The 26,145-nt window shown below is 49.1% G+C and overlaps 1 protein-coding gene across 1 annotated transcript in view; it reads left to right on the top strand.

The window, feature by feature from the left end:
• Positions 1-26,145, top strand: part of CD68 (CD68 molecule) — an 89,182-nt gene that overhangs the window by 21,441 nt on the left and 41,596 nt on the right. The window contains exon 2 of the mRNA XM_078671580.1: positions 18,564-19,201. Within this exon, the coding sequence (XP_078527706.1) occupies positions 18,564-19,201 (638 nt within the window). The remainder of the gene's footprint in view (positions 1-18,563; positions 19,202-26,145) is intronic.

Genomic DNA, 26,145 nt, shown 5'->3' with positions numbered 1-26,145 from the left:
CAAGCAAATACTCCGTCCCAGATGCTCCAGATGCTCCAGTATCACCAGAACAGAATTAGAGAAGAGCAAGAACACGAAAGAAAACGTATGAAAGACACGAAAATGAAAGTGCTAATTGCACAATCTATTCCTCAAGACAGTCAGAAGAGGGGTCCGAATCAAGCCAGTCACCCTGCGGCTCCCGTTAAAGGGAACTGCAATTATTGTAAACAGCCAGGTCATTTTATAAACGAGTGTGCAGTTCTGAAACACAACATAGCTACTGGTAAGACTAAAGAAAGGCCACGTCCGCCGAGACAAGAACAAGTTTCACAGACTCCTCAGTCACAGAATGCACAACAGACAGTTTCCGCACCGCAGCCTATTGCTGCAACACAGCACGTTACATCGCAGATGTACCAGTATGCACAGTCCGAGTATCCAGAGTACCAGTCATATTCATGAAACAGCCTAGAGAGGGAGGTAGGCTTGCCTCTCATCGAGATACCTGTAGACCAAGAAGGTCCCTATGTTCACAGTCAAGTATTGGGGAAAGACAGAAAGTTTTTGATCGATACAGGGGCAAGTAGGACCACAATTAGTCACGCCGAAGTACCAGGGGCTCCGCTCTCAGGCTCAAGAAATGTTTCCCTTGGATTTTCAGGAAAACCCATAGTTAATGAGATATCAAAGCCAGTTACTCTAGAAGTAGGTCCATTGTCCCGTACTACTGATCTGTTACTTACTAAGTCATGTCCAGAAAATCTATTAGGCATTAAGACATTGAAAGAATTAGGTGCAGTTATTTGCTGTTCCCCAGAGGGAATACGTCTGTTCCTACGTGACTTTAAGGGTCACTATGTATTACGAGATTTTGATTCAAGATTGTCTAATGTTCCGCAGCATTTATGGGCGCAAGGTCCAACTGATGTAGGTTACATGCAAATCACACCCTATCGTGTGACTCTCAAACCAGGTGTAGTGTTACCACGAATCAGGCAGTACAGATTGCCACCTGAGGCTGTAGCAGCCTTATCCAAAATTATTGACGAGCTCATGGCTCAAGGAGTAGTTGTAGAAACTGACTCCAATGTATGCAATTCTCCGATCATTCCAGTCATGAAACGTACTGATCCAAATGCACCCCCAGTATATCGATTAGTGATTGATTTGCGAGAGCTTAACAAATGTATTATTCCTCAGTACCCAGTTGTTCCAGACATTTCTTCCCTGTTAACAGCCATTGATTCCGAAGCCATGTTTTTCACTGTTATTGACCTCAAGAATGCATTTTTTAGTGTTCCAATTCATCCAGACAGCCAGTTTCTTTTCGGATTTTGTTTAAATGGAAGGAGCTATATGTTTACACGCGCTCCTCAAGGTTTCACAGAAAGCCCTAGTATTTACAGTCAAGCACTCAAGAGACAACTAGACAACATTCACATGCCAACTGACACTGCCCTGCTCCAGTATGTCGATGATCTACTGATCACAGCCCGTTCTGAACGTGACTGCGAGCGTGCATCACTTACAGTTCTGTATTTTCTAGCCGAGATGGGGCACAAGGTGTCACCTTCGAAGCTTCAATTCTGTGTCCAGCAAGTGGTATACTTAGGACACTTGCTGTCCAAGAGGGGTAGGCAGTTGACACCCGACCGTATCCAGTTAATAGCGAGTCTTCCCCAGCCCAGAACCCAGAAGGAGGTACGTGCCTTTATCGGCCTTACTTCTTATTGTAGACAATGGATTCCCCAGTATGCATTCCTAGCCAAGCCACTGATACAGTTAACGACACAGGAGGCAGCCGTATCGACTGTCCTCCCTTGGACATCTGACCATACACTTAGTTTCAACGAGTTAAAGAAAGCCCTATGTCAAGCTCCAGTTCTAGCTACACCGAACTACAGTAAGCCTTTTACACTTTTCGTTACTGAACGCGAAGGTACAGCATTATCTGTCCTCACACAAGATCAAGCAGGTCAATACAAGCCCTGTGCTTATTTTTCGAGCACATTAGATCCAGTCGCCCAGGCGTTGCCTGCGTGCCTCAAGTCAGTTGCAGCCACAGCACTAGCTATCAGACAAAGTGATTCTATAGTTTTAGGACATTCCCTGACAGTACAAGTTCCACATTCAGTAGAAGTTCTTTTAAACCGAACACAAACTCAGCACTTGACAATTGCACGTTTAACAGGTTATGAATTGACACTGTTCCAGCCACACATAGAAATTAGACGCTGCAACGTCCTGAATCCTGCTACACTGTTACCATCAGTTAGTTCAAATCCAGACACACATGATTGTGTGGAAGTAGTTAACATTACGACAAAGCCAAGACAAGACCTGACAGACATTCCGTTACCAGATCCTGACCTGACACTTTATGTGGATGGTTCATGTATGAGAACTAGTACAGGAGAACTAGTCGCCGCGTATGCAGTGACTACCGACACTGAAGTTATTGAAACACACCGTATTGATACCCTGTCCGCTCAAGCAGCAGAGCTAGTTGCTCTGACACAAGCCTGTATACATGCCAAGAACCTGAAGGTTAATGTTTACACAGATTCATGTTACGCATTCGGAGTTGTACACGACTTCGGAGTGCTCTGGCAGGAGAGAGGTTTTATGACTTCTCATGGAACCAAGATTCAGCATGGTCTCCTTATTCAAGCCCTGTTAGATGCCATACATTTACCGACATCTATTGCTATCATGAAGTGCAAAGCACATACGAAAGTCACTGACATTATTTCCCAAGGTAATGATTTAGCAGACCGCACAGCCAAGCTTACAGCACAGACTCCAGACATTCCAGTTAATCAGACACAGACACATACTCCAGATCCGATTACATGCATGACAGTTAAGGACCCTACTCAAGATGTCATAGATATCCAGTTACATGCTACTCCCGATGAAATCAAGAAATGGTCTGTACAAGGAGGGGTCCAGACAGATCAAGGATGGTTAACGAAGGGTAGAGCCACATGGTTTCTCCCCGATTCTATGGTTCAAGTCATTATCAATACCGCACATAGTCCAGCACATTTAGGAGAAAAAGCTATGTTAGACAGTATCCAGAACATTTGGTTCAACAAGCATTTACGAGCTGCAGCCAAGCAGAAAGTCCGTACCTGTATGATATGTTGTCAGTTTAATCCAGGTAAAAGTGTCCCGGTGGAACAAGGTGGTTTCCAGCCCCCTGACCACCCTTTTGAGGTTCTCCAGATGGATTATATTCAAATGGAGCGATGTCGAGGTTTCAAGTATGTCCTTGTAGTTGTATGCGCCTTGTCCAGATGGACAGAAGCATATCCAGTCCCAGATTACACAGCCGCGACCACTGCCAAGCAGTTGGTTCGTGAATTCTTCCCTAGATATGGACTCCCTAGAGTCGTATATTCTGATAACGGCCAGCCATTCTCATCTGAACTCATGAAACACGTTTCCCTTTTGTTAGGGTACCAGTGGAAGTTCCATTGTGTACGCCATCCAGAAGCAGCTGGACTAGTCGAAAGGCATAATCAGACTCTGAAAATCCGTATAGCAAAAGTCTGTAAAGACAAGGGTGTGGACTGGTTAGTAGCTTTGCCAGTCGCTCTGTTTTACATGCGTATGGTCGCACATTCCAGATCAGGTCTGTCCCCGTATGAGGTCGTTTTCGGCCGCCCCCCTAACATGTGGGGTACTCCTAGACCCCGAAGTATTACCGATGTTTCATGTAATATGTTGACAGATTACCTAGCTTCCTTGATGTCTGCCCTCAACTCATGTCGTTCACAGGTTGCCGCCGCATTTCCAGACAATACCGAGGTGGCACCGCACGAGATCGTTCCAGGCTCCCTAGTGATGATCAGAAATTTCGACAGATCAAGTCCGCTGGAACCACGTTGGAAGGAGCCACGTCAGGTCCTCTTGACCACCCGAACTGCCGTCAAGTTGGAAGGCAGGAAGGGGTGGGTCCACCTTTCTCATGTAAAACTTTTCAAAGGATCGAAACCAGTCTTCAAAAACATTTCCAAGAACATTTCCCAGGATTCGAAGGATTGCCAGAACATTGTTTTAAAGGACTGTCCCGCACAAAACATTATTACAACCCCTCCCTTGTTAGAGAAAACTCCGCAACAGGAGTATAAGTTAAAGCTCAGGTCTAATAAGTCAGCCAGTTTGATTGTATAAGTCCTCCCCTAGGTGAAACGGTTAGACTGTTTCTGACATGTATAAAATAGACCCCCATAGTGAGAGAGTCAGTCAAAGCTCAATCAAATGTATCGTTTTTCTGAGTTTCATATTATTCATCAGCCTAATGATTTCCTGCACCAGCTACGCTTTCTATCTGTGTTTTTCAGTTCCTCATGTAAATATGTCTGCTCATGCTACAGTAGAGCACACGTTTAGTGATCTGCCTCCTCACGAATATTCATACCGCCTCGCCATGCGTAATAACACATTTATCCGCATGTTACATTATTCACACCAGACCAGCAATGCCACTAATTGTTGGGTGTGTGGTCGACTCCCCCCTTTCCAGACACCGAAGGGAGTTCTGCCACTCTTTCCTTATCCATTCTCACACAATGGTTCGTGTGGAGCATGGTCCACGTTAACGTCATCCTCAACAGATATGTCTTTTCTTAACAGTACATGTTTCCCAGACAAGCAAGGTTTCCCCCACAGAACAGGTTTAGATTTAGAAAATGAAGTATATAATTTAGGAAATTATTCGTCGAATTTCATGGTTCTGAATGTTCAGTCTGATACTACTCCAGACTCACCCGCTATTTCAGTACTACCAGTCAAAGGCGAATTATGTGTCCGTAGTTATGGTTCTGTACATATAGGTCATAGTGAATGTACTACTGTTATCCAGTATAGTGACAGTGGGAAATCTATTTTCAAAGCTTCACGTCATTCTTATTTTATTTGTGGTCAAACTGCATATGTCCGTCTGCCCCTCGATTGGGAGGGAACCTGTTACATTGCTTTCCTACTGCCACCTGTTTTTCTAGCCCCACCTGACTATCATAGGAATTCTTTCTTAGTACACACTAGACACAAGAGAAATCTCCCGATTGTCGATTATACTGAAACCGCCGCAGAGCAATTCATTGATATAGATAAAGGTGTTTTCCCTTATTTAGGTACAGTTGTAAATAGTAAGCTTATTCGTAGGTTAACAAGAACCCTTGAAGCAGTAGTAGATGAGACTGCCTCCGCTCTAGGTAACTTAACTGAAGAGCAGTCCTTTATGAGAATTGTCGTTTTACAGAATCGTCTCGTCCTTGACGTCATACTGGCCGATAGGGGCGGGGCCTGTAGAATTCTCGGATCCAGTTGTTGTATTTTCATTCCTAATAACGCGCCGTCTGTTTATTCAGCTATAACCAGACTCCATAAAATTGCCCATCTGTTACACCAAGATCTAGGCACCTGGACATGGTCCGGTTGGTTCTGGAATATAATTTCCGCATGGGGATGGAAAGTCCTGTCCTTCTTAGGTATTGCAGTAGCGATCATATTTAGCTGCTGCCTCTGTATACAATGTGGCCCTGCGATTTGCAGCATGTGTGCTACCTCTTGTATTCCTAGTCCCAAGCCCCGTTCTAAATCTCGTTCCAAGGCAATTCGAGACGAGCAAATGGTACTGTATGAAATGATAGATGGTATCATGAATATTGATGTTTCCTGATGAAAACGTAGTGACAAGGAGGGAATGTGGAAAAGTAAATTTTGCCATGTTCTGTGTCCCTACGCCTCATCCATCATATGTTATGTGTGCATGACCAATATGCATATGTTATTCCCCATTTCTGATTAAAGACGCAATTACAGTTGTGTCCACCTCTAGTATGTTAGTTTCTAGTCCTCGTGAATACTACGAATATCAGGCCTATGTAAGTAATGTTGCCACGTTTCTCAGTGTGCACGTTATTCAATTATAAAGTCCCCGTTTCCAGGCCTCAAAAGGGCCCGGACCACAGATTCAGCTCCTGTCTCCTGAAAGCCTCGCTGAGGAGCGACACAGCCCCCACCTGTATCCTCGACCCTTCACTTACTTCCTGCCTTGCAGTGCCCGGTGCACCCCGGCTCTGCCTCTGAGTCTGCCAAAAGTATGTTATAGTTCCTGCTATCAGTTCAGTCCTCCTCCTCTGCATTCCTAAGCTACTGAACTGCATCAATAGTTTCCGTCATTGTCTAGCCTTCTCGTCTCCACGTTAGAGAAATACTGTATTTAATGGTCATTTAATATTCTTCACGCACTACATGTAGAATAATGCATGGTCCGGTCTTAGAATCAAGTTAGCTTTTCCCCTCATGACTTCTAGTTTATATCAACATGTTCCCTAAACAGTAGATACCAGATAGGGTTTAGGTACATGTCGCTCCGACCCTCCAGACTCTAGTCTCTGCTCCTAGCACAGAGTTCGTAGCCCCCAGCTTCTCCTAGTAATACGTCATTGCTAGTTTTCGCGCACCATTAGGTTAGAGGTCCCGGCTCCTTAGGTAGCCCCCTCCAAAGTTTCCGCCCATTCATGACATATTCTGTTACGTTTTGCACCACATGTCTATGTATACGCCCAGTTACACCCAGTTACACCTCTTATTTCTCTTATCTCTCGCGACTGCTACGCGTCACGCCTCCTACTCCACCTACTGTTACGCCTACTGCAATGTAATGCTATGTGTTTGCGCTATGTATATAAGTCAATGTTTTGTTATTAAATGTTAGCGCGCTCATCCCAGACCCAGCCCCGGCAGCTGCCGGGCCTTATTGTCCTATTCCCATGCAGGTTGTCCTGATCCTGTCCTTATGCTGTAATAAACCTGCAGAAACTCCTACTACCTCGAATCTTGACTCTTATTTATTGAGCTATCTGTTATGCTATAAGTCTAGTCAAAAATAGGGTATTATTTATTTATTTACCACACCTCAAGGGACTTTAATTCAGAGCAAGAGAGAAAAAACAGAAATGAGAAGAATAAAGAAGAAAATCAGTGAGAAAGAGAGAAATCAGTGATGTAAAAGAACCCGCGAGAGTGACATAAAGAATCAAGGAGTGATTGGTGGTGGACGAAAGAGGTATGAGGTGGAATCAGGACTACACAGCCTTGGTATTGGTCACCCCAATCTTTGATCACACCAGTCGAGGACTTCAAAGCAAAACTTTGGGCCCCAGCACTTATTCTTTTACAAATTAAGCACCATGGATTGACTTTAAAAGCTGCAAAATCCAGGGGAAGTCTTTGAAATCACATCTGGTTTGGCGGTGACTGAGACCACATTACTGATGCATTTTATGCTGATGGCTCCCTGGATGGTAGCTCACTGCGCGTCCGGTGCTGATCTCGGGATAGGTCAATCTGCCCTTGGAAGTTCTGGAGCAGCCATGTCTGGGGATTGAGAACTGCAGCAAGCAGTCCATTCCTCCCAGCTGGTGGTAGGGTCTTGTGAAAACCACAAGAGAATGACTTTTAGTTTTACTTTAATGATGAGATAGCACCATTTGCATCCAAATATTGCTATAAGAAAAAAAGAAACAGCAAGACTTAGGAATAAAGGCAGAATACACTTTTTTGAATTACCTTTGATCCTATGCATTGCTGCACGTGGGTGGATGTGAGTGGCTGTCAGGGTAGAAGCTCACACACATAATCCTAGTCCGCTGCACCAACGTGCCTAAAAACTGCCCTCCGGTGGTATTCTTGCCTCTTGGGAAGCTACTGTGTGGTCATTAACAAGAGAATTGGACCAATTACAGGATGGTTGAAAGCCTCATATATGCTACCTAGTGCTTCTGTTGCTGCGTACCATGCCGCAAAGCTCTTGCGTAGATGTATATGGTATTTCCATAGCGCAAGCCTAGCCAAAAGGCAGTAGAGCACCGTAAGAATAGCCCAGGGATCCTGTTTTATAAAAATTCAGGCTGACATTACACAAAATATTTCATGCTCTTTGCAAAGGGATTTTAAGCAAGCCTCACACTATAGTCCTGTTTCTGTGTCACTGATGGTCCAGGGTGCCTGGATGTAATTGGCTATGGAAGAGGGGAGGTGTCATTGTCCCCAGGGATTCTGTAGGCTATTTCAGGTGTCAGCGCCCCTTTGGCTAAAATAAATCCATTCAGAGCAGCTCATGCCAACCTTGCTTCGCCCACACCACCCCCAGACGCCACTGCCCATGGTCCTCCCTATCTCAGAGTGGGCCAATCACTGGCCATCCAACACAGGTTGAAACCTGGACAGAGTAGTGTGTAGCTGGTAGCAGTGACTCACACTGGTGTCCTTGTCCCTTAGCACTAAGTGCCAGATGTATGACCGGGGCATTTAATGGCTCACAAATTGCGCTCAATTGCGAGTCGCAATTTGTTAGTCGCTAAATGTCATCTACAGCAGTGTCAGAGACACTGTTTGCGATGCCCAATGCAGTCACAAATTGATTGCCTCATCAATATTCATGAGGCACTCGCAATTTGCGGCCCCTTTAGGAATGGTTGGACCTTCCAGGTATGGTGGCCTGCTGGGCTCAGCACTGCAGACTTCCATTTCGTTTCATCTTTTAAGGGCAAGTAGTGGTCCCTAGGACCACTGCCTGGCCCTAAAAAATATTTTCCCATGTATTTGTGAAGGTGAAGGGGTCCCCTGGGGACCCCTTTCCATTTGCGAGTGCTTTACCACCCTCTTGAAGAGGGCGGTAAATTGCGAGTGTTTTGCGGTTACAAAACATTCTTACATAGGGTAGCGAGTCGCAATTAGGAAGAGACACCCTTGGAATACTTAATTGCGAGTCGCAAATCCTATTTAGCGAGTCTCAAATAAATTGCAACTCGCTCAAAAGGGTTTGTACATGGCCCTATTAGTTTTTGCATGCGCAAACTGGTCGCTAACCCGTTTGTGCATGCAAAAATGTGTCGTACATCCGGCCCTAAATCTCTCTCATTCAAACATACATTGTATTGTATTGTATTGTAAGGGGAATTTGTAAAGCGCGCTAACACCATGGGTTTCTTGGCGCTGGTTGAGTACTGAGGGACCAGAGGGGTTTAGCCGGATTGAGGGAAGAGCCATGTTTTTAGGGATTTACGGAGAAGGGTAAGAGAGTTAGAGATTTTGAGAGAAAGGGGAAAGGAGTTCCAAAGTTTAGGGGCCAGGAATGCGAATCTCCGGCCTCCGGATCTACAAAGTTTGACGGGGGGGATGGAAAGAAGGTGGAGGTGGGAAGATCTCAGATTCCGTGAAGGGCAGTAGGACCTGATAAGGGTTTTCAAAAAGGCGGGACAGGAGCCAGATAAAGATTTGAAGGTGAGGCAGCCGATCTTGAAGGCCGCCCTCGAGATGACAGGGAGCCAGTGCAGTTTAGAGAGAAGGGGTTTGGCGGATTGCCATTTCGGAATCCCAAGGGCCAGTCTCGCCGCTTGATTTTTAACAGATTGTAGTCTGGAGAGAGATGTTTTGGGCAGACCGTGGTAAATAGCGTTCGAAAAATCTAAGCGGGAGAGGACAAGGGCCATGATTACTTGCAGAAGGGCTTCAGGAGTGAGGAGATAAGCCACCTTCCTGATCCTGCGCAGCTGGAACATGCAGGAGGAGACTACTGTCCCCACTTGGGGCCCGAGGGAGAGACCGGAGTCAATAGTGACCCCTAGACTTTTTACCGAGGCCACAGGGGTGGGGGGGGGGCAAGTTCTTTCGGCCAAAAATGCGGGCCCCAGTAGGTAGAGCTCCTACCAGGAAGAAGGAGCTCCGTCTTTCCTGGATTCAGTTTGAGCTGGTTTTGGCACATCCACTGTAGAATGTGGGACATGACTGCCTGGAAGTTAGGAATAGCAGAGGGGGAATTGAGAGGGAAGATGAGTTGTAGGTCGTCCGCGTAGTTCAACACGGTGACGTCCCACTGCCTCAGAGAGAAAAGGAGGGGTCGAAGATAGATGTTGAAGAGAAGGGGGGATAGGGAGGAGCCCTGAGGGACCCCACAGGGCAAGTATTCCCTAGGAGCTCTAAGAGTGCCCAGGCTGAGGGTCTGAGACCTCCCGGTCAAGAAGGATTTGACCCATGCCAGCGCCAGGCCCTGGATGCCAGCTTGCTCGACACGGTGGAGAAGGATGTTGTGGTCCACCGTGTCAAACGCGGCCGACAGATCTAATAACACCAGGGCCTGGGGGGTACCCTTGTCAGCGCCGTCTCTCAGGGCATCCAGCACAGCCAAGATTACAATTTCCGTAGAATGGCCGGGTCTGAAGCCGGCCTGATTGGCCTCGAGAAAGTTGGAGCTCTCGATGAACTGTGAGAGACAGGCGGTGGCGTGGGCTTCCAAGATTTTAGAGAAGAAAGGCAGAAGGGAGATGGGGCGGTAAGTCACCGGGACGGCGGGATCAGCCCCAGGCTTTTTCAGTAGAGGCACCAGCACGGCCTCCTTGAAGGAGCAGGGTACCGTACCGGACATTTCTCTCATTCAACCAGATATTCAAACATACATTTCTCTCATTCCAACATACCTCTCTCTCATTCACACATAGTTACTGATGCCTCCACCTGTAAAGCCAGCCTGAATCTGCCCCACTGCCGTTGTGAAGACTGAGCCTGAATGAACTACTTCTTAGTAGCAAAACTACAAATTTTTTTTTAGGTCTTGCCTATGCATCGCGCAAAAGGCCTTTAGCCATTGCTCTGCTCATTTTCAAGCACACACTCGTGCTTGTGGTGGCATCCACCTTGTGGGAGCGAGCAGGGGCGCGCCACAAGTACGAGTGCAGTGCTTGAAAATGAGAAGACTGCACGCGCACGCACGCACCACTCCCGGGCTCACCTCCTGCTCCCCCTCTCTCTCACGCGCATTCCTTGTTTTGTCATCTTGCCGATGACTCATCTCCCCAATTTCCCGATTTAACTTTATTACTGACAGCACTTTTTAATCAATTCCCTTTGGGGAAATTAAAAGTGAAAGCCCTTAATTTTTCACAAATCTAAATATTTGAAATGCGTTTCATTTGTATGTGTCTTTTTAAATAGCATCCGATATTTCACTCATACAGTGGAAGTTTTGTTGAAGCAAATGTCCTGTATCACCATGCTGTATGCATCCTTACGGCAAATGCGCCAGCTATTTGAACACCACGTCCACCACCAGCACCACCACCCCCATGTCAACCACCATCACCACGTCCACCACCACGTCCACCACCACCACCACATCCACCACCACCATGTCCACCACCACCACCACGTCCACCACCACCACCACGTCCACCAACAATCACCTCCAATACCACCACATCCACCACCACCATGTCCACCACCAGGTCCACCACAACCATGTCCAACACCACCACGCCCTCAACCTCCACCACGTCCACGTCATCCACCATCACCACGTCCACCAGCACTATGTCCACCACCACCACATCCATCACCACTACCACGTCCTCCACCACCACCATGTCCACCACCAACACGTCAACCACAACCACATCCACCACCATGTCCACCACCACCACGTCAACCACCATGTCCACCACCACCACCATGTACACTACCACCATGTCAAACACCACCACATCCACCACCACCACGTCCACCACCACCACGTCCACCACCACACATCCACCACTGTCACCATATCCACCACCACCATGATGTCCACCACCACGTCCACCACCACCATGTCCACCACCACCATGCCCTCCACTACCACCATATCCATGTCTACCACATCCACCACAACATCCACCACCACCATGTCCACTACCATCACGTCCACTACCAACACATCCATCACCACCACCATGTCCACCACCACATCCACCACCACCACATCCACCACCACACGTCCACCACCTGCATGTCCATTACCACCATCACGTCCACCACCAAGTCCACCACCACCACATCCACCACCATCATGTCCACCACCACGTCCACCACCATGTCTACCACCACCATGTCCACCTCCACGACGTCCACCACCACCACCACCACCATTTCCACCACCATGTCCACCACCACATCCACCACGACGTCCACTACCACCACATCCACCACCACCACATTCACCACCATGTCCACCCCCACGTCCACCACCACATCCACCACCACCATGTCCACCACCACCACCACGTACACCACCCCATCCACCACCACGTTCACCACCCCCACATCCACCACCACCACATCCACCACCACCATGTCAACCACCACATCCAACCAGGTCCAGCACCAGGTCCAACACCAGGTACACTACCACCACATCCACCACCACCACATCCACCACCACCACGTCCACCACCACCTTCACCACCACCACGTCCACCACCACCATGTCCACCAGCACATTCACCAAGTCCACCACCTCATCCACCACCACCATGTCCACCACCACCATGTCCGCTATCACCATGCCCACTACCACCACGTCCACCACCATATCCACTACAACCACGTCCACCACCTCCACATCCACCACCACCATGTCCACCCCCACGTCCACCACCACATCCACCACCACCATGTCCACCACCACCACCACGTACACCACCCCATCCACCACCACGTTCACCACCCCCACATCCACCACCACCACATCCACCACCACCATGTCAACCACCACATCCAACCAGGTCCAGCACCAGGTCCAACACCAGGTACACTACCACCACATCCACCACCACCACATCCACCACCACCACGTCCACCACCACCTTCACCACCACCACGTCCACCACCACCATGTCCACCAGCACATTCACCAAGTCCACCACCTCATCCACCACCACCATGTCCACCACCACCATGTCCGCTATCACCATGCCCACTACCACCACGTCCACCACCATATCCACTACAACCACGTCCACCACCTCCACATCCACCACCACCATGTCCACCACCACGTCCACCACCACCACATCCTTCACCACCACCACATCCACCACATCCACCACCACCACATCCACCACCACCACCACATCCACATCCACCACCACCATCACCATGTCTGACACAACCATGTCCACCATCACCACATCCACCACCACCACGTCCACCACCACCACGTCCACCACCACCAAATCCGCCACCACCACCACATCATCCACCACATCAACATCCACCACTACCAGGTCCACAACCACCACATCCACAACCACCACCATGTCCACCACCACATCCACAACCACCACATCCACAACATCCACCACCACGTCCACCACCACCACGTACACCACCACTACGTCCACCATATTCACCACATCCACCACCACATCCACCACCTTGTCCACCACCACCACCATGTCCACCACCATGTCTTCCAACACCACCACTTCCTCCACCACAACCACCATCATATCCACCACCATATCCACCACCACCACGTCCACCATCACCATGTCCACCACCACATCCACATCCACCACCACCACGTCCACCACCACCACCACATCAGCCACCACCAGCACATCCACAACCACCACCATCACCATGTCCACCACCACATCCACGTCCACCATGTTCACCACCACCATGTCTACCACCATGTCCACCACCATGTCCACCACCACCACATCCACCTTCACCATGTCCACCACCACCACATCCACCACCACCATGTCCACCACCACATCCATCACCACGACCACCACCACCACATCCACAACCTCACTGTCCACCACCACATCCACCACCACGTCCACCACCACCACCACATCAACTACCACCACCACGTCCACCCCCACCACCATGTCCACCACCACCACCATGTCCACTACCACCATGTCCTCCACCACCACGTCCACCACCAAGTCTACCACCGCCACATCCTCCACCACCACCACGTCCACCACATCCACCACCATGTCCACCACCACCATGCCCATCCTATCACATCCACCACATCCACCATCACCACCACGTCCACCACCATAGCCACCACCACGTCCACCACCACCACGTCCACCATGCCACCACCACCACATCCACCACCGCGTCTACCACCACTACATCCACCACCACCACATCCACCACCACCACCACGTCCACTACTACCACATTCACCACCACCATGTCCACTACCATCATGTCCACCACCACCAGGTCCACCACCAGGCCCACCACCACCACGTCCACCACCACCACCACATCCACTACCGCCACCACCACATCCACTACCACCACGTCCATCACCACATCCACCATGTCCACCACCACCACGTCTACCACCACCATGTCCACTACTACCATGTCCACCACCATGTCCACCCCCACGTCCACCACCACATCCACCACCACCATGTCCACCACCACCACCACGTACACCACCACATCCACCACCACGTTCACCACCCCCACGTCCACCACCACCACATCCACCACCACCATGTCAACCACCACATCCAACCAGGTCCAGCACCAGGTCCACTACAACCACATCCACCACCACCACATCCACCACCACCACGTCCACCACTACCTTCACCACCACCACATCCACCGCCACCACCACCATGTCCACCAGCACATTCACCAAGTCTACCACCTCATCCACCACCACCATGTCCACCACCACCATGTCCGCTATCACCATGCCCACTACCACCACGTCCACCACCATATCCACTACAAACATGTCCACCACCTCCACATCCACATCCACCACCACCATGTCCACCACCACGTCCACCACCACCACATCCTCCACCACCACCACATCCACCATGTCCACCACCACCACATCCACCACCACATCCACATCCACCACCACCATCACCATGTCTGCCACAACCATGTCCACCATCACCACATCCACCACCACCACGTCCACCACCACCACGTCCACCACCACCACATCGTCCACCACCACATCATCCACCACATCAACATCCACCATTACCAGGTCCACCACCACCACATCCACATCCACCACCACATCCACAACCACCACCATGTCCACCACCACATCCACAACCACCACATCCACAACAGCCACCACCACGTCCACCACCACCACGTACACCACCACTACGTCCACCATATTCACCACATCCACCACCTTGTCCACCACCATCACCATGTCCACCACCATGTCTTCCAACACCACCACCTCCTCCACCACAACCACCATCATATCCACCACCATATCCACCACCACCACGTCCACCATCACCATGTCCACCACCACATCCACATCCACCACCACCACGTCCACCACCACCACCACATCAGCCATCACCAGCACATCCACAACCACCACCATCACCATGTCCACCACCACATCCACGTCCACCATGTTCACCACCACCATGTCTACCACCATGTCCACCACCATGTCCACCACCACCACATCCACCTTCACCATGTCCACCACCACCACATCCACCACCACCATGTCCACCACCACATCCATCACCACGACCACCACCACCACACCCACCACCACATCCACAACCTCACTGTCCACCACCACATCCACCACCATGTCCACCACCACCACCACATCAACTACCACAACCACGTCCACCCCCACCACCATGTCCACCACCACCACCATGTCCACTACCACCATGTCCTCCACCACCACGTCCACCACCAAGTCTACCACCGCCACATCCTCCACCACCACCACGTCCACCACCACCACATCCACCACCACGTCCACCACCACCATGCCCATCCTATCACATCCACCACATCCACCATCACCACCACGTCCACCACCATAGCCACCACCACGTCCACCACCACCACGTCCACCATGCCACCACCACCACATCCACCACCGCGTCTACCACCACTACATCCACCACCACCACATCCACCACCACCACCACGTCCACTACTACCACATTCACCACCACCATGTTCACTACCATCATGTCCACCACCACCAGGTCCACCACCAGGCCCACCACCACCACGTCCACCACCACCACCACATCCACTACCGCCACCACCACATCCACTACCACCACGTCCATCACCACATCCACCATGTCCACCACTACCACGTCTACCACCACCATGTCCACTACTACCATGTCCACCACCATGTCCACCCCCACGTCCACCACCACATCCACCACCACCATGTCCACCACCACCACCACGTACACCACCACATCCACCACCACGTTCACCACCCCCACGTCCACCACCACCACATCCACCGTCAACCACCACATCCAACCAGGTCCAGCACCAGGTCCACTACCACCACATCCACCACCACCACATCCACCACCACCACGTCCACCACTACCTTCACCACCACCACATCCACCGCCACCACCACCATGTCCACCAGCACATTCACCAAGTCTACCACCTCATCCACCACCACCATGTCCACCACCACCATGTCCGCTATCACCATGCCCACTACCACCACGTCCACCACCATATCCACTACAAACATGCCCACCACCTCCACATCCACATCCACCACCACCATGTCCACCACCACGTCCACCACCACCACATCCTCCACCACCACCACATCCACCATGTCCACCACCACCACATCCACCACCACATCCACATCCACCACCACCATCACCATGTCTGCCACAACCATGTCCACCATCACCACATCCACCACCACCACGTCCACCACCACCACGTCCACCACCACCACATCATCCACCACCACATCATCCACCACATCAACATCCACCACTACCAGGTCCACCACCACCACATCCACCACCACATCCACAACCACCACCATGTCCACCACCACATCCACAACCACCACATCCACAACAGCCACCACCACGTCCACCACCACCACGTACACCACCACTACGTCCACCATATTCACCACATCCACCACCTTGTCCACCACCACCACCATGTCCACCACCATGTCTTTCAACACCACCACTTCCTCCACCACCACCACCATCATATCCACCACCATATCCACCACCAACACGTCCACCATCACCATGTCCACCACCACATCCACATCCACCACCACCACTACGTCCACCACCACCACATCAGCCACCACCAGCACATCCACAACCACCACCATCACCATGTCCACCACCACAATCACGTCCACCATGTTCACCACCACCATGTCTACCACCACATCCACCACCATGTCCACCACCACCACATCCACCTTCACCATGTCCACCACCACCACATCCACCACCACCATGTCCACCACCACATCCATCACCACGACCACCACCACCACATCCACCACCACATCCACAACCTCACTGTCCACCACCACATCCACCACCACCACATCAACTACCACCACCACGTTCACCCCCACCACCATGTCCACCACCACCACCATGTCCACTACCACCATGTCCTCCACCACCACGTCCACCACCAAGTCTACCACCGCCACATCCTCCACCACCACCACGTCCACCTCCACCACATCCACCACCACGTCCACCACCACCACCATGCCCATCCTATCACATCCACCACATCCACCATCACCACCACGTCCACCACCACGTCCACCACCACCACATCCACCACGCCACCACCACCACATCCACCACCGCGTCTACCACAACTACATCCACCACCACCGCATCCACCACCACCACCACGTCCACTACTACCACATTCACCACCATCATGTCCACTACCATCATGTCCACCACCACCAGGCCCACCACCACCACGTCCACCACCACCACCACATCTACTACCGCCACCACCACATCCCCCACCACCACGTCCATCACCACATCCACCATGTCCACCACCACCACGTCTACCACCACCATGTCCACTACTACCATGTCCACCACCATGTCCACCACCACCACTTCCACCACCACATCCACCACCTCATCCACTCTCACCACATCTCTACCTCATAATGGCATACCTGCACGAGCCACTCACTCAAAACAAGCATTGGCATAACCAATAGGTCTCGCCTTTGGGACCTTATAAGTGTTTAGCCATGCAACACTTGATGTTGTTGCACCAAAGGATATTGTGCTGGATAACTAAACACTTATAAGGTCCCAAAGGCGAGACCTATTGGCTATGCCAATGCTTGTTTTACCTGCGGTGGAAAGGGAGGGGGGATTGGAACATTTCGGTGGGAGAGAGGAAAGAAGGAAAGAGTGAAATACCATATAGGAAAACCAGGGACTTGGCAACTTATTGTTAAAAGAAGCCAAAAAGGGGATAAACTTAGAACTCGCTCAAAGGTATGATGTTAGAAGTCTAATAAAATCATGAGGAGTGCATGTGTATTTTTTTAATTGCATGTAACTAGAGCTTTGTACCTCAGACCTCAGAGTTAGTGGGTGGATACCGTTCTACGTCATGTGCAGCACTTGGTTGGAGAGATGCTGTGCTACACGTTGTGTTGCAGTGGGACCTATAGTTGTCATGTTTGGTGTTGTGCGTCACTGAGCAGAGCTCAGCTCTAGCCCCGACATGGGTCGTTGCGTTTAGCAAAACCTTTATTTTGTAAATTCTCTTTTGAGTGTCACAAAGTAACAAAACGTTCATGTTTTACTTTTGAAATAAATTAAAATACATCTATTGCTGTTTTTTTCTGCTTCCCATTGCTAATATTCAGAATTTTTTCAATTTCTCAGCTTCCAGTTGTGCTCAGGAAAACGAATGCTGTCCGCCACACAAAAAAACCACAACTACAACACATCACACCACAACTCCTCATACAAGCACAAGGCAAACTACACATCCACACACGACTCACACAACAGGTCACACAACAGCCAATCATACAACTGCACCGCACACAACAGCCAATCATACCTCTGCACCGCACACAACAGCCAATCATACAACTGCACCGCACACAACAGCCAATCATACCTCTACACCACACACAACAGCCAATCACACAACTGCACCGCACACAACAGCCAATCACACAACTGCACCGCACACAACAGCCAATCATACCTCTTCACCGCACACAACAGCCAATCATACAACTGCACTGCACACAACAGCCAATCATACCTCTGCACCCCAGACAACAACCAATCACACAACAGAAAATACAACAGGCACTCACACAACAGCTAATCACACTGCTGCACCTCACACAGCCAATCACACAGTAGCTCCGAGTACCACAATGATCCCCACTATCACTCCGGATATTCCGGTAGGAGACTACACTGTGAAGAATGGATCTGAGGTCTGTCTACGCACTAAGATGGGCTTGAAGCTCTGGATCCAGTATACCAACACCAGCGGCCAGCAGGTGAGACTAGTGGAAGAGCAGAATATGGTTTGTGTGTGTGTGCATGTGTGTGTGAGTGTGTGTGTCTGCGTGCTAAGATGGACTTGAAGCTCTGGGTCCAGTATACCAACACCAGCGGGAAGCAGGTGAGACTAGTGGATAAGTAGAATGAGGTGTGTGTGTGGGTGTGTGTGTGAGTGCGTGTGTGTGTGGCTGCGTGCTAACTATAAGGAAATGTGATGCGTTTAAAATCTGTGCAAGTTCCTCAGTGTTTGAAGCGGGATGGAACCCAGGTCTTTTAATGGTTGGCAATCGGCATGTGTAAGCTCATTCGAACAGGCAGGCTTACAAAAGTGTCAACTCCTAGTGCTACAGTACTGCTGGGTACTGTCATGCGGGACAGGGGCAGCTCCATGGAGGATTTTGTGCAGTTATCATCTCCCACCAATGGTGATCCAGACTCTCGTAGTATTCTGCCCACTTCTGCAAAGAATGTACTGGCCTGTGCTAGGTCTTTTGAAGTGACAGATGTATATATGAATAGTAGTGCTTCTTTGCATGATCTCATCTCGTGTTGCATAAGGATGGGCCGCAAATACCTACACCTCTGTAATGATAAGCTTGTGCAGCAGCATACGATGTGGGAAGCTGATTCGGAGTGGTAAGTGCACAGTCTACATTGCTACTGTGCCAGTGCACAGTTGTTCCAGTGTGCCCTGTACTCCCTAATGGGTGTAGTCAGTAGCCTAAATAATAAAATGTCTCTTAAATGCATGTTTTCCGATTGCTGCTCTCAAGTACGGTTGGCAAAGAAAGGTTTTGTGGGATATTACAAGCTCCTCAGCACCTCTAATGCTCCTCGCCTTGATTACATCCAGATCCCTCGAGGTCTTCTTAGCTTGTATCTTTGCTTTGCTTTTTAGCTGTGCTTTGCTGTGCTCTAGAATCTCGCCCCATAATGCTTTGCTGGGCCTTTGGTTGGCATTGTATTTTTGTCCATAACTTTGCTTAGGGTGGTCCTAGGAGAATGGGACCACCACCGAATCGTTCAGCATGATATGATCTTTGTGTTCAAGGCATTTGCTTGCCCTCCTCCTAGGTTAGGGGTGACCCCAAAATCATCACCTTTCTCATTGCCAGGTATGTTTCAAAGTTCACTTTTGTGAATTGATTATATGGTTTTTAGCATGTAAAGGTAAAGTTGTTTTATCAAAGGGTTGTGGGTGCAGTAGCTAACTCCACTACGGCGGAGTAGGATTGTTATCAAATCCCGCACTAGCGGAGCGAGTTCATTGCCCACAATTATTATTCACACTGTCAGTGTTTAGAAAGTGGTGAGGCAATCAGGCAGGCACTCCAGGAATGCCCTTAGGCGCCACACCAAAGCTCTCAATTGTGGTCCTTCATAAACAATGTTTATCAGGGGCCACAATTAAGAGCTTTGGAGTTAAGGCTGAAGAAAGTGTGCTTTTCTCACCTGCCTGGTAGTGTGGACAAACAAATCAAACGATACAGAAAATCATTAAAAAAAAAAACCCTCAGTACTTCTCAAAAAGGCAGCAAGGGGTCTCTGAGCCAACTCCCCATACCAATCCAGATGCTGCTCTCATGCTGTGAACCAGCATGAGAGCAGCGCCAGGATTGGTTGGAGCGGGCTGGCTCAGCACTCCCAGAGGCACCCAGCTGTCTAAGATAGCTCGGATTGGAGAGATTTAAAGTGCGCATGTCGGACTGGTTGTCGCAAGACAGCCGACCAAAGTGACATGTGCACTTTACACTAAAGGTGTGCAGCATTCCTCCTCCCTGCTGCCAGTCAGCAGGGGTGGCCCCGCCCCAACGCTTGGCTCGGGATGACCCACTGAACTGAAAAATAAAGCATCAATAAAACAATTTTATTACTGTTTTATTTTTCATGTTTGCTGCGCTGGCGGCAGGGTGGGCGACACCCCTCCCCTCTCATGGAGGCCCCACCACTGGCTGGAACAATCCCATGTGAGCCTTTTGTGTGTAGTGAGTTAACGCCTTTTGTTTGTATTGATACATTTCTCATGTGTTTTTGTTTGTCCTGCAACTGGTGCAGACCTCATGGTTAATGCTGCCATTCCGGGGCACACCAGTCACCAGCCTAAAAGTGCTGAGACTGAACTCTTGGTTAACGCCGCCATCCCAGAGTCCTTTCTTGGCCCCTGGTCACCAACCTGGAAGTGCTAATAGTGAACTCATTATTAACGCCGCCATCCCAGAGCCCTTCCGGGGCCACTGGCCACCAGCCTGGAAGTGCTAATAGTGCTGCTGCTTTCTTGACTCATTCATGGTTTAGAAGCTCGTTTTATTGTGATTTTGGGCCTGTTCCCAGCAGGTCTTCAAACCACTCTTTATTAGCATAAGTGAAGGTAAAATCCTTCTCCATGTCCCCTTGTAAAGGAAGGCTGGCCCCTGAAAGGCACATTAGCACACCTTATGCAGCGACACCCAGTCCGGCCTCTTCAGAGGTTTTGTCCACCTCTGCCGGGTGCTTTCAAATTCAGCAACCAGAGATGAGAACCAGAGAGGCACTTTCAGTTCAGTTAAAAACCAAATTCAGAGCCTGATTCACAAAGCCTTTTATTTTTGTGTACGTTTACGTTTGTTTTGGAATCCACAAAACGGCATTTTACGGGTATGTTTACGAGTGCGGAGACACCGCAGTCGGGGCAGAGAACTCCGCAGTTGGGGCGGAGAACTCCGCGCATAAAAGAAAGGCCTGTCGTACCTTTGTATGGTCGGAATTCACCACCCCGACCACGGAGTCTCCGTACTCGTAAACTTACTATTAAAATGCAGGTCTGCGAATTCCAAAACAAGTGTAAACTTGCACAAAAGTGTACATTTACTTTTGTGAATCACACCCTCGGTATTATGCCAGTTGCACTTTAACTCCCTAACACTCACTCATACATTCAGTACACCTGACTAACTGTGGCAAGCGTTTCTGTCTTGTGTTGAGGATACTCATGCCACAGCTGCAATAAAAGTTTCTTCTTAGCAGGGCTGGTAAACATTTAATTCGATGCATGGTCAATTCCCTCTATATCTTGTTGGTGCATTAGTCACACTTGTCTCAATCAATCAATGAATCAATCAACTTTCTTTATTCGGTTTCAACATATAAAACCATAAAAGTTATCGATACATAAAAATATAATGAGACGATAACACAATTCATCAATATTAAAAGTTATCAATATATAGTTGGCTCAATATACAGTGCTGGCCCAGACCATTTAAATAGAACGGGTAGGCAAGATCACTCAACGTTGTGGCAGTATCACAAAAATAGGGCCTAGTATCACAAAGCACACACTGAACGGAATGGAATCCACACACTGTCCTGCGATCACCCAAAATACCACAGTGATGGGATCACGTAACACTGGCCAAAAACACTGTGCAGACCTAATATCACACACAGTGACGGACAGCGTGCACTGTTCTTAATCTTTGAAACTTGTTCTAAGGATCCTTTAGCGTGGTCTGGTGTGGCCAGTCCATATAAATGCAATGAACCTCGGGAATGAGCCGCTTACTTGAGGAAAAGACAATGAGTCCTTAAAACGAGGATCACTTGAACACTGATGCACCCAGTACTGCATAGGCATGAATTGGTGGTACCTGGTTAAAACTGTGACTGCCAGGACTGCACAGGTCTGATTTGGTGTTACCTGGTTAAAACGGTGGCGCCCAGTACTGCACTGGAATTAATTATTGCTACTTGGTTAAAACTGTGGTGCCCAGGAATTCACAGGTAGGCATAGGTGTTATCTGGTTAAAACTGTGGTGCCCAGAAATGCACAGGTAGAAATTGGTGTTATCTGGTTAAAACTGTGGCGCCCAGGACTGCACAGGTAGGAATTGGTGTTATCTGGTTAAAACTGTGACACCCAGGACTCCACAGGTATGAATTGGTGATGTATGGTTAAAACTGTGGCACCCAGAACTGCACTGGTATGATTTATTTCTACTTGGTTTAAACTGTGGCGCCCAGGAATTTACAGGTCGGAATTGGTGTTATCTGGTTAAAACTGTGGTGCTCAGAGCTGCACAGGTAGGAATTGGTGTTATCTGGTTAAAACTGTGACACCCAGGACTCCACAGGTATGAATTGGTGTTATCTGGTTAAAACTGTGGCACCCAGGACTGCACAGGTATGAATTAGTTCAACTTGGTTAAAACTGAGGCGCCCAGGAATTTACAGGTCGGAATTGGTGTTATCTGGTTAAAACTGTGGTGCTCAGAGCTGCACAGGTAGGAATTGGTGTTATCTGGTTAAAACTGTAGCACCCAGGACTCCACAGGTATTAATTGGTGTTATCTGGTTAAAACTGTGGCACCCAGGACTCCACAGGTAGGAATTGGTGTTATCTGGTTAAAACTGTAGCACCCAGGACTCCACAGGTATGAATTGGTGTTACCTGGTTAAAACTGTGGCACCCAGGACTGCACAGGTATGAATTAGTTCAACTTGGTTAAAACTGAGGCGCCCAGGAATTTACAGGTGGGAATTGGTGTTATCTGGTTAAAACTGTGGTGCTCAGAGCTGCACAGGTAGGAATTGGTGTTATCTGGTTAAAACTGTGACACCCAGGACTCCACAGGTATGAATTGGTGTTACCTGGTTAAAACTGTGGCACCCAGGACTGCACAGGTATGAATTAGTTCAACTTGGTTAAAACTGAGGCGCCCAGGAATTTACAGGTCGGAATTGGTGTTATCTGGTTAAAACTGTGGTGCTCAGAGCTGCACAGGTAGGACTTGGTGTTATCTGGTTAAAACTGTGGCGCCCAGGACTGCACAGGTAGGAATTGGTGTTATCTGGTTAAAACTGTGACACCCAGAACTCCACAAGTATGAATTGGTGATATCTGGTTAAAACTGTGGCACCCAGAATTGCACAGGTATGAATTATTTCTACTTGGTTTAAACTGTGGCGCCCAGGAATTTACAGGTCGGAATTGGTGTTATCTGGTTAAAACTGTGGTGCTCAGAGCTGCACAGGTAGGAATTGGTGTTACCTGGTTAAAACTGTGGCACCCAGGACTGCACAGGTATGAATTAGTTCAACTTGGTTAAAACTGAGGCGCCCAGGAATTTACAGGTGGGAATTGGTGTTATCTGGTTAAAACTGTGGTGCTCAGAGCTGCACAGGTAGGAATTGGTGTTATCTGGTTAAAACTGTGACTGCCAGGACTGCACAGGTCTGATTTGGTGTTACCTGGTTAAAACGGTGGCGCCCAGTACTGCACTGGAATTAATTAGTGCTACTTGGTTAAAACTGTGGTGCCCAGGAATTCACAGGTAGGCATAGGTGTTATCTGGTTAAAACTGTGGTGCCCAGAAATGCACAGGTAGAAATTGGTGTTATCTGGTTAAAACTGTGGCGCCCAGGACTGCACAGGTAGGAATTGGTGTTATCTGGTTAAAACTGTGACACCCAGGACTCCACAGGTATGAATTGGTGATGTATGGTTAAAACTGTGGCACCCAGAACTGCACTGGTATGATTTATTTCTACTTGGTTTAAACTGTGGCGCCCAGGAATTTACAGGTCGGAATTGGTGTTATCTGGTTAAAACTGTGGTGCTCAGAGCTGCACAGGTAGGAATTGGTGTTATCTGGTTAAAACTGTGACACCCAGGACTCCACAGGTATGAATTGGTGTTATCTGGTTAAAACTGTGGCACCCAGGACTGCACAGGTATGAATTAGTTCAACTTGGTTAAAACTGAGGCGCCCAGGAATTTACAGGTCGGAATTGGTGTTATCTGGTTAAAACTGTGGTGCTCAGAGCTGCACAGGTAGGAATTGGTGTTATCTGGTTAAAACTGTAGCACCCAGGACTCCACAGGTATTAATTGGTGTTATCTGGTTAAAACTGTGGCACCCAGGACTCCACAGGTAGGAATTGGTGTTATCTGGTTAAAACTGTAGCACCCAGGACTCCACAGGTATGAATTGGTGTTACCTGGTTAAAACTGTGGCACCCAGGACTGCACAGGTATGAATTAGTTCAACTTGGTTAAAACTGAGGCGCCCAGGAATTTACAGGTGGGAATTGGTGTTATCTGGTTAAAACTGTGGTGCTCAGAGCTGCACAGGTAGGAATTGGTGTTATCTGGTTAAAACTGTGACACCCAGGACTCCACAGGTATGAATTGGTGTTACCTGGTTAAAACTGTGGCACCCAGGACTGCACAGGTATGAATTAGTTCAACTTGGTTAAAACTGAGGCGCCCAGGAATTTACAGGTCGGAATTGGTGTTATCTGGTTAAAACTGTGGTGCTCAGAGCTGCACAGGTAGGACTTGGTGTTATCTGGTTAAAACTGTGGCGCCCAGGACTGCACAGGTAGGAATTGGTGTTATCTGGTTAAAACTGTGACACCCAGAACTCCACAAGTATGAATTGGTGATATCTGGTTAAAACTGTGGCACCCAGAATTGCACAGGTATGAATTATTTCTACTTGGTTTAAACTGTGGCGCCCAGGAATTTACAGGTCGGAATTGGTGTTATCTGGTTAAAACTGTGGTGCTCAGAGCTGCACAGGTAGGAATTGGTGTTATCTGGTTAAAACTGTAGCACCCAGGACTCCACAGGTATGAATTGGTGTTATCTGGTAAAAACTGTGGCACCCAGGACTGCATAGGTCTGAATTGGTGCTACTTGGTTAAAACGGTGGTGCACTGGACTGCACAGGTATGAATTGGTGCTACCTGGTTAAAAAGAAAAAAATGGGAAAGCTGTGATGGGTGAGTGTGTGCTGAAACTGCTCTGCAGGACCAGCACCCTCAGCCTCCTTCATGAGTTTTTGCATGAATGTCACTAGGAACTGATTGCTGTCCTTTGTGATCTCATCATGATCTGTTCATCATCTGGCCTCAGTGAGGAACAAGGCACTGGTCAAAGATCTAAAATACTGAGCCATGT

Source organism: Lissotriton helveticus, chromosome 12, assembly GCF_964261635.1.
Source record: "Lissotriton helveticus chromosome 12, aLisHel1.1, whole genome shotgun sequence".
NCBI classification, from domain to species: Eukaryota; Metazoa; Chordata; class Amphibia; order Caudata; family Salamandridae; genus Lissotriton; species Lissotriton helveticus.
This window is presented reverse-complemented; position numbering and strand designations above follow the sequence as displayed.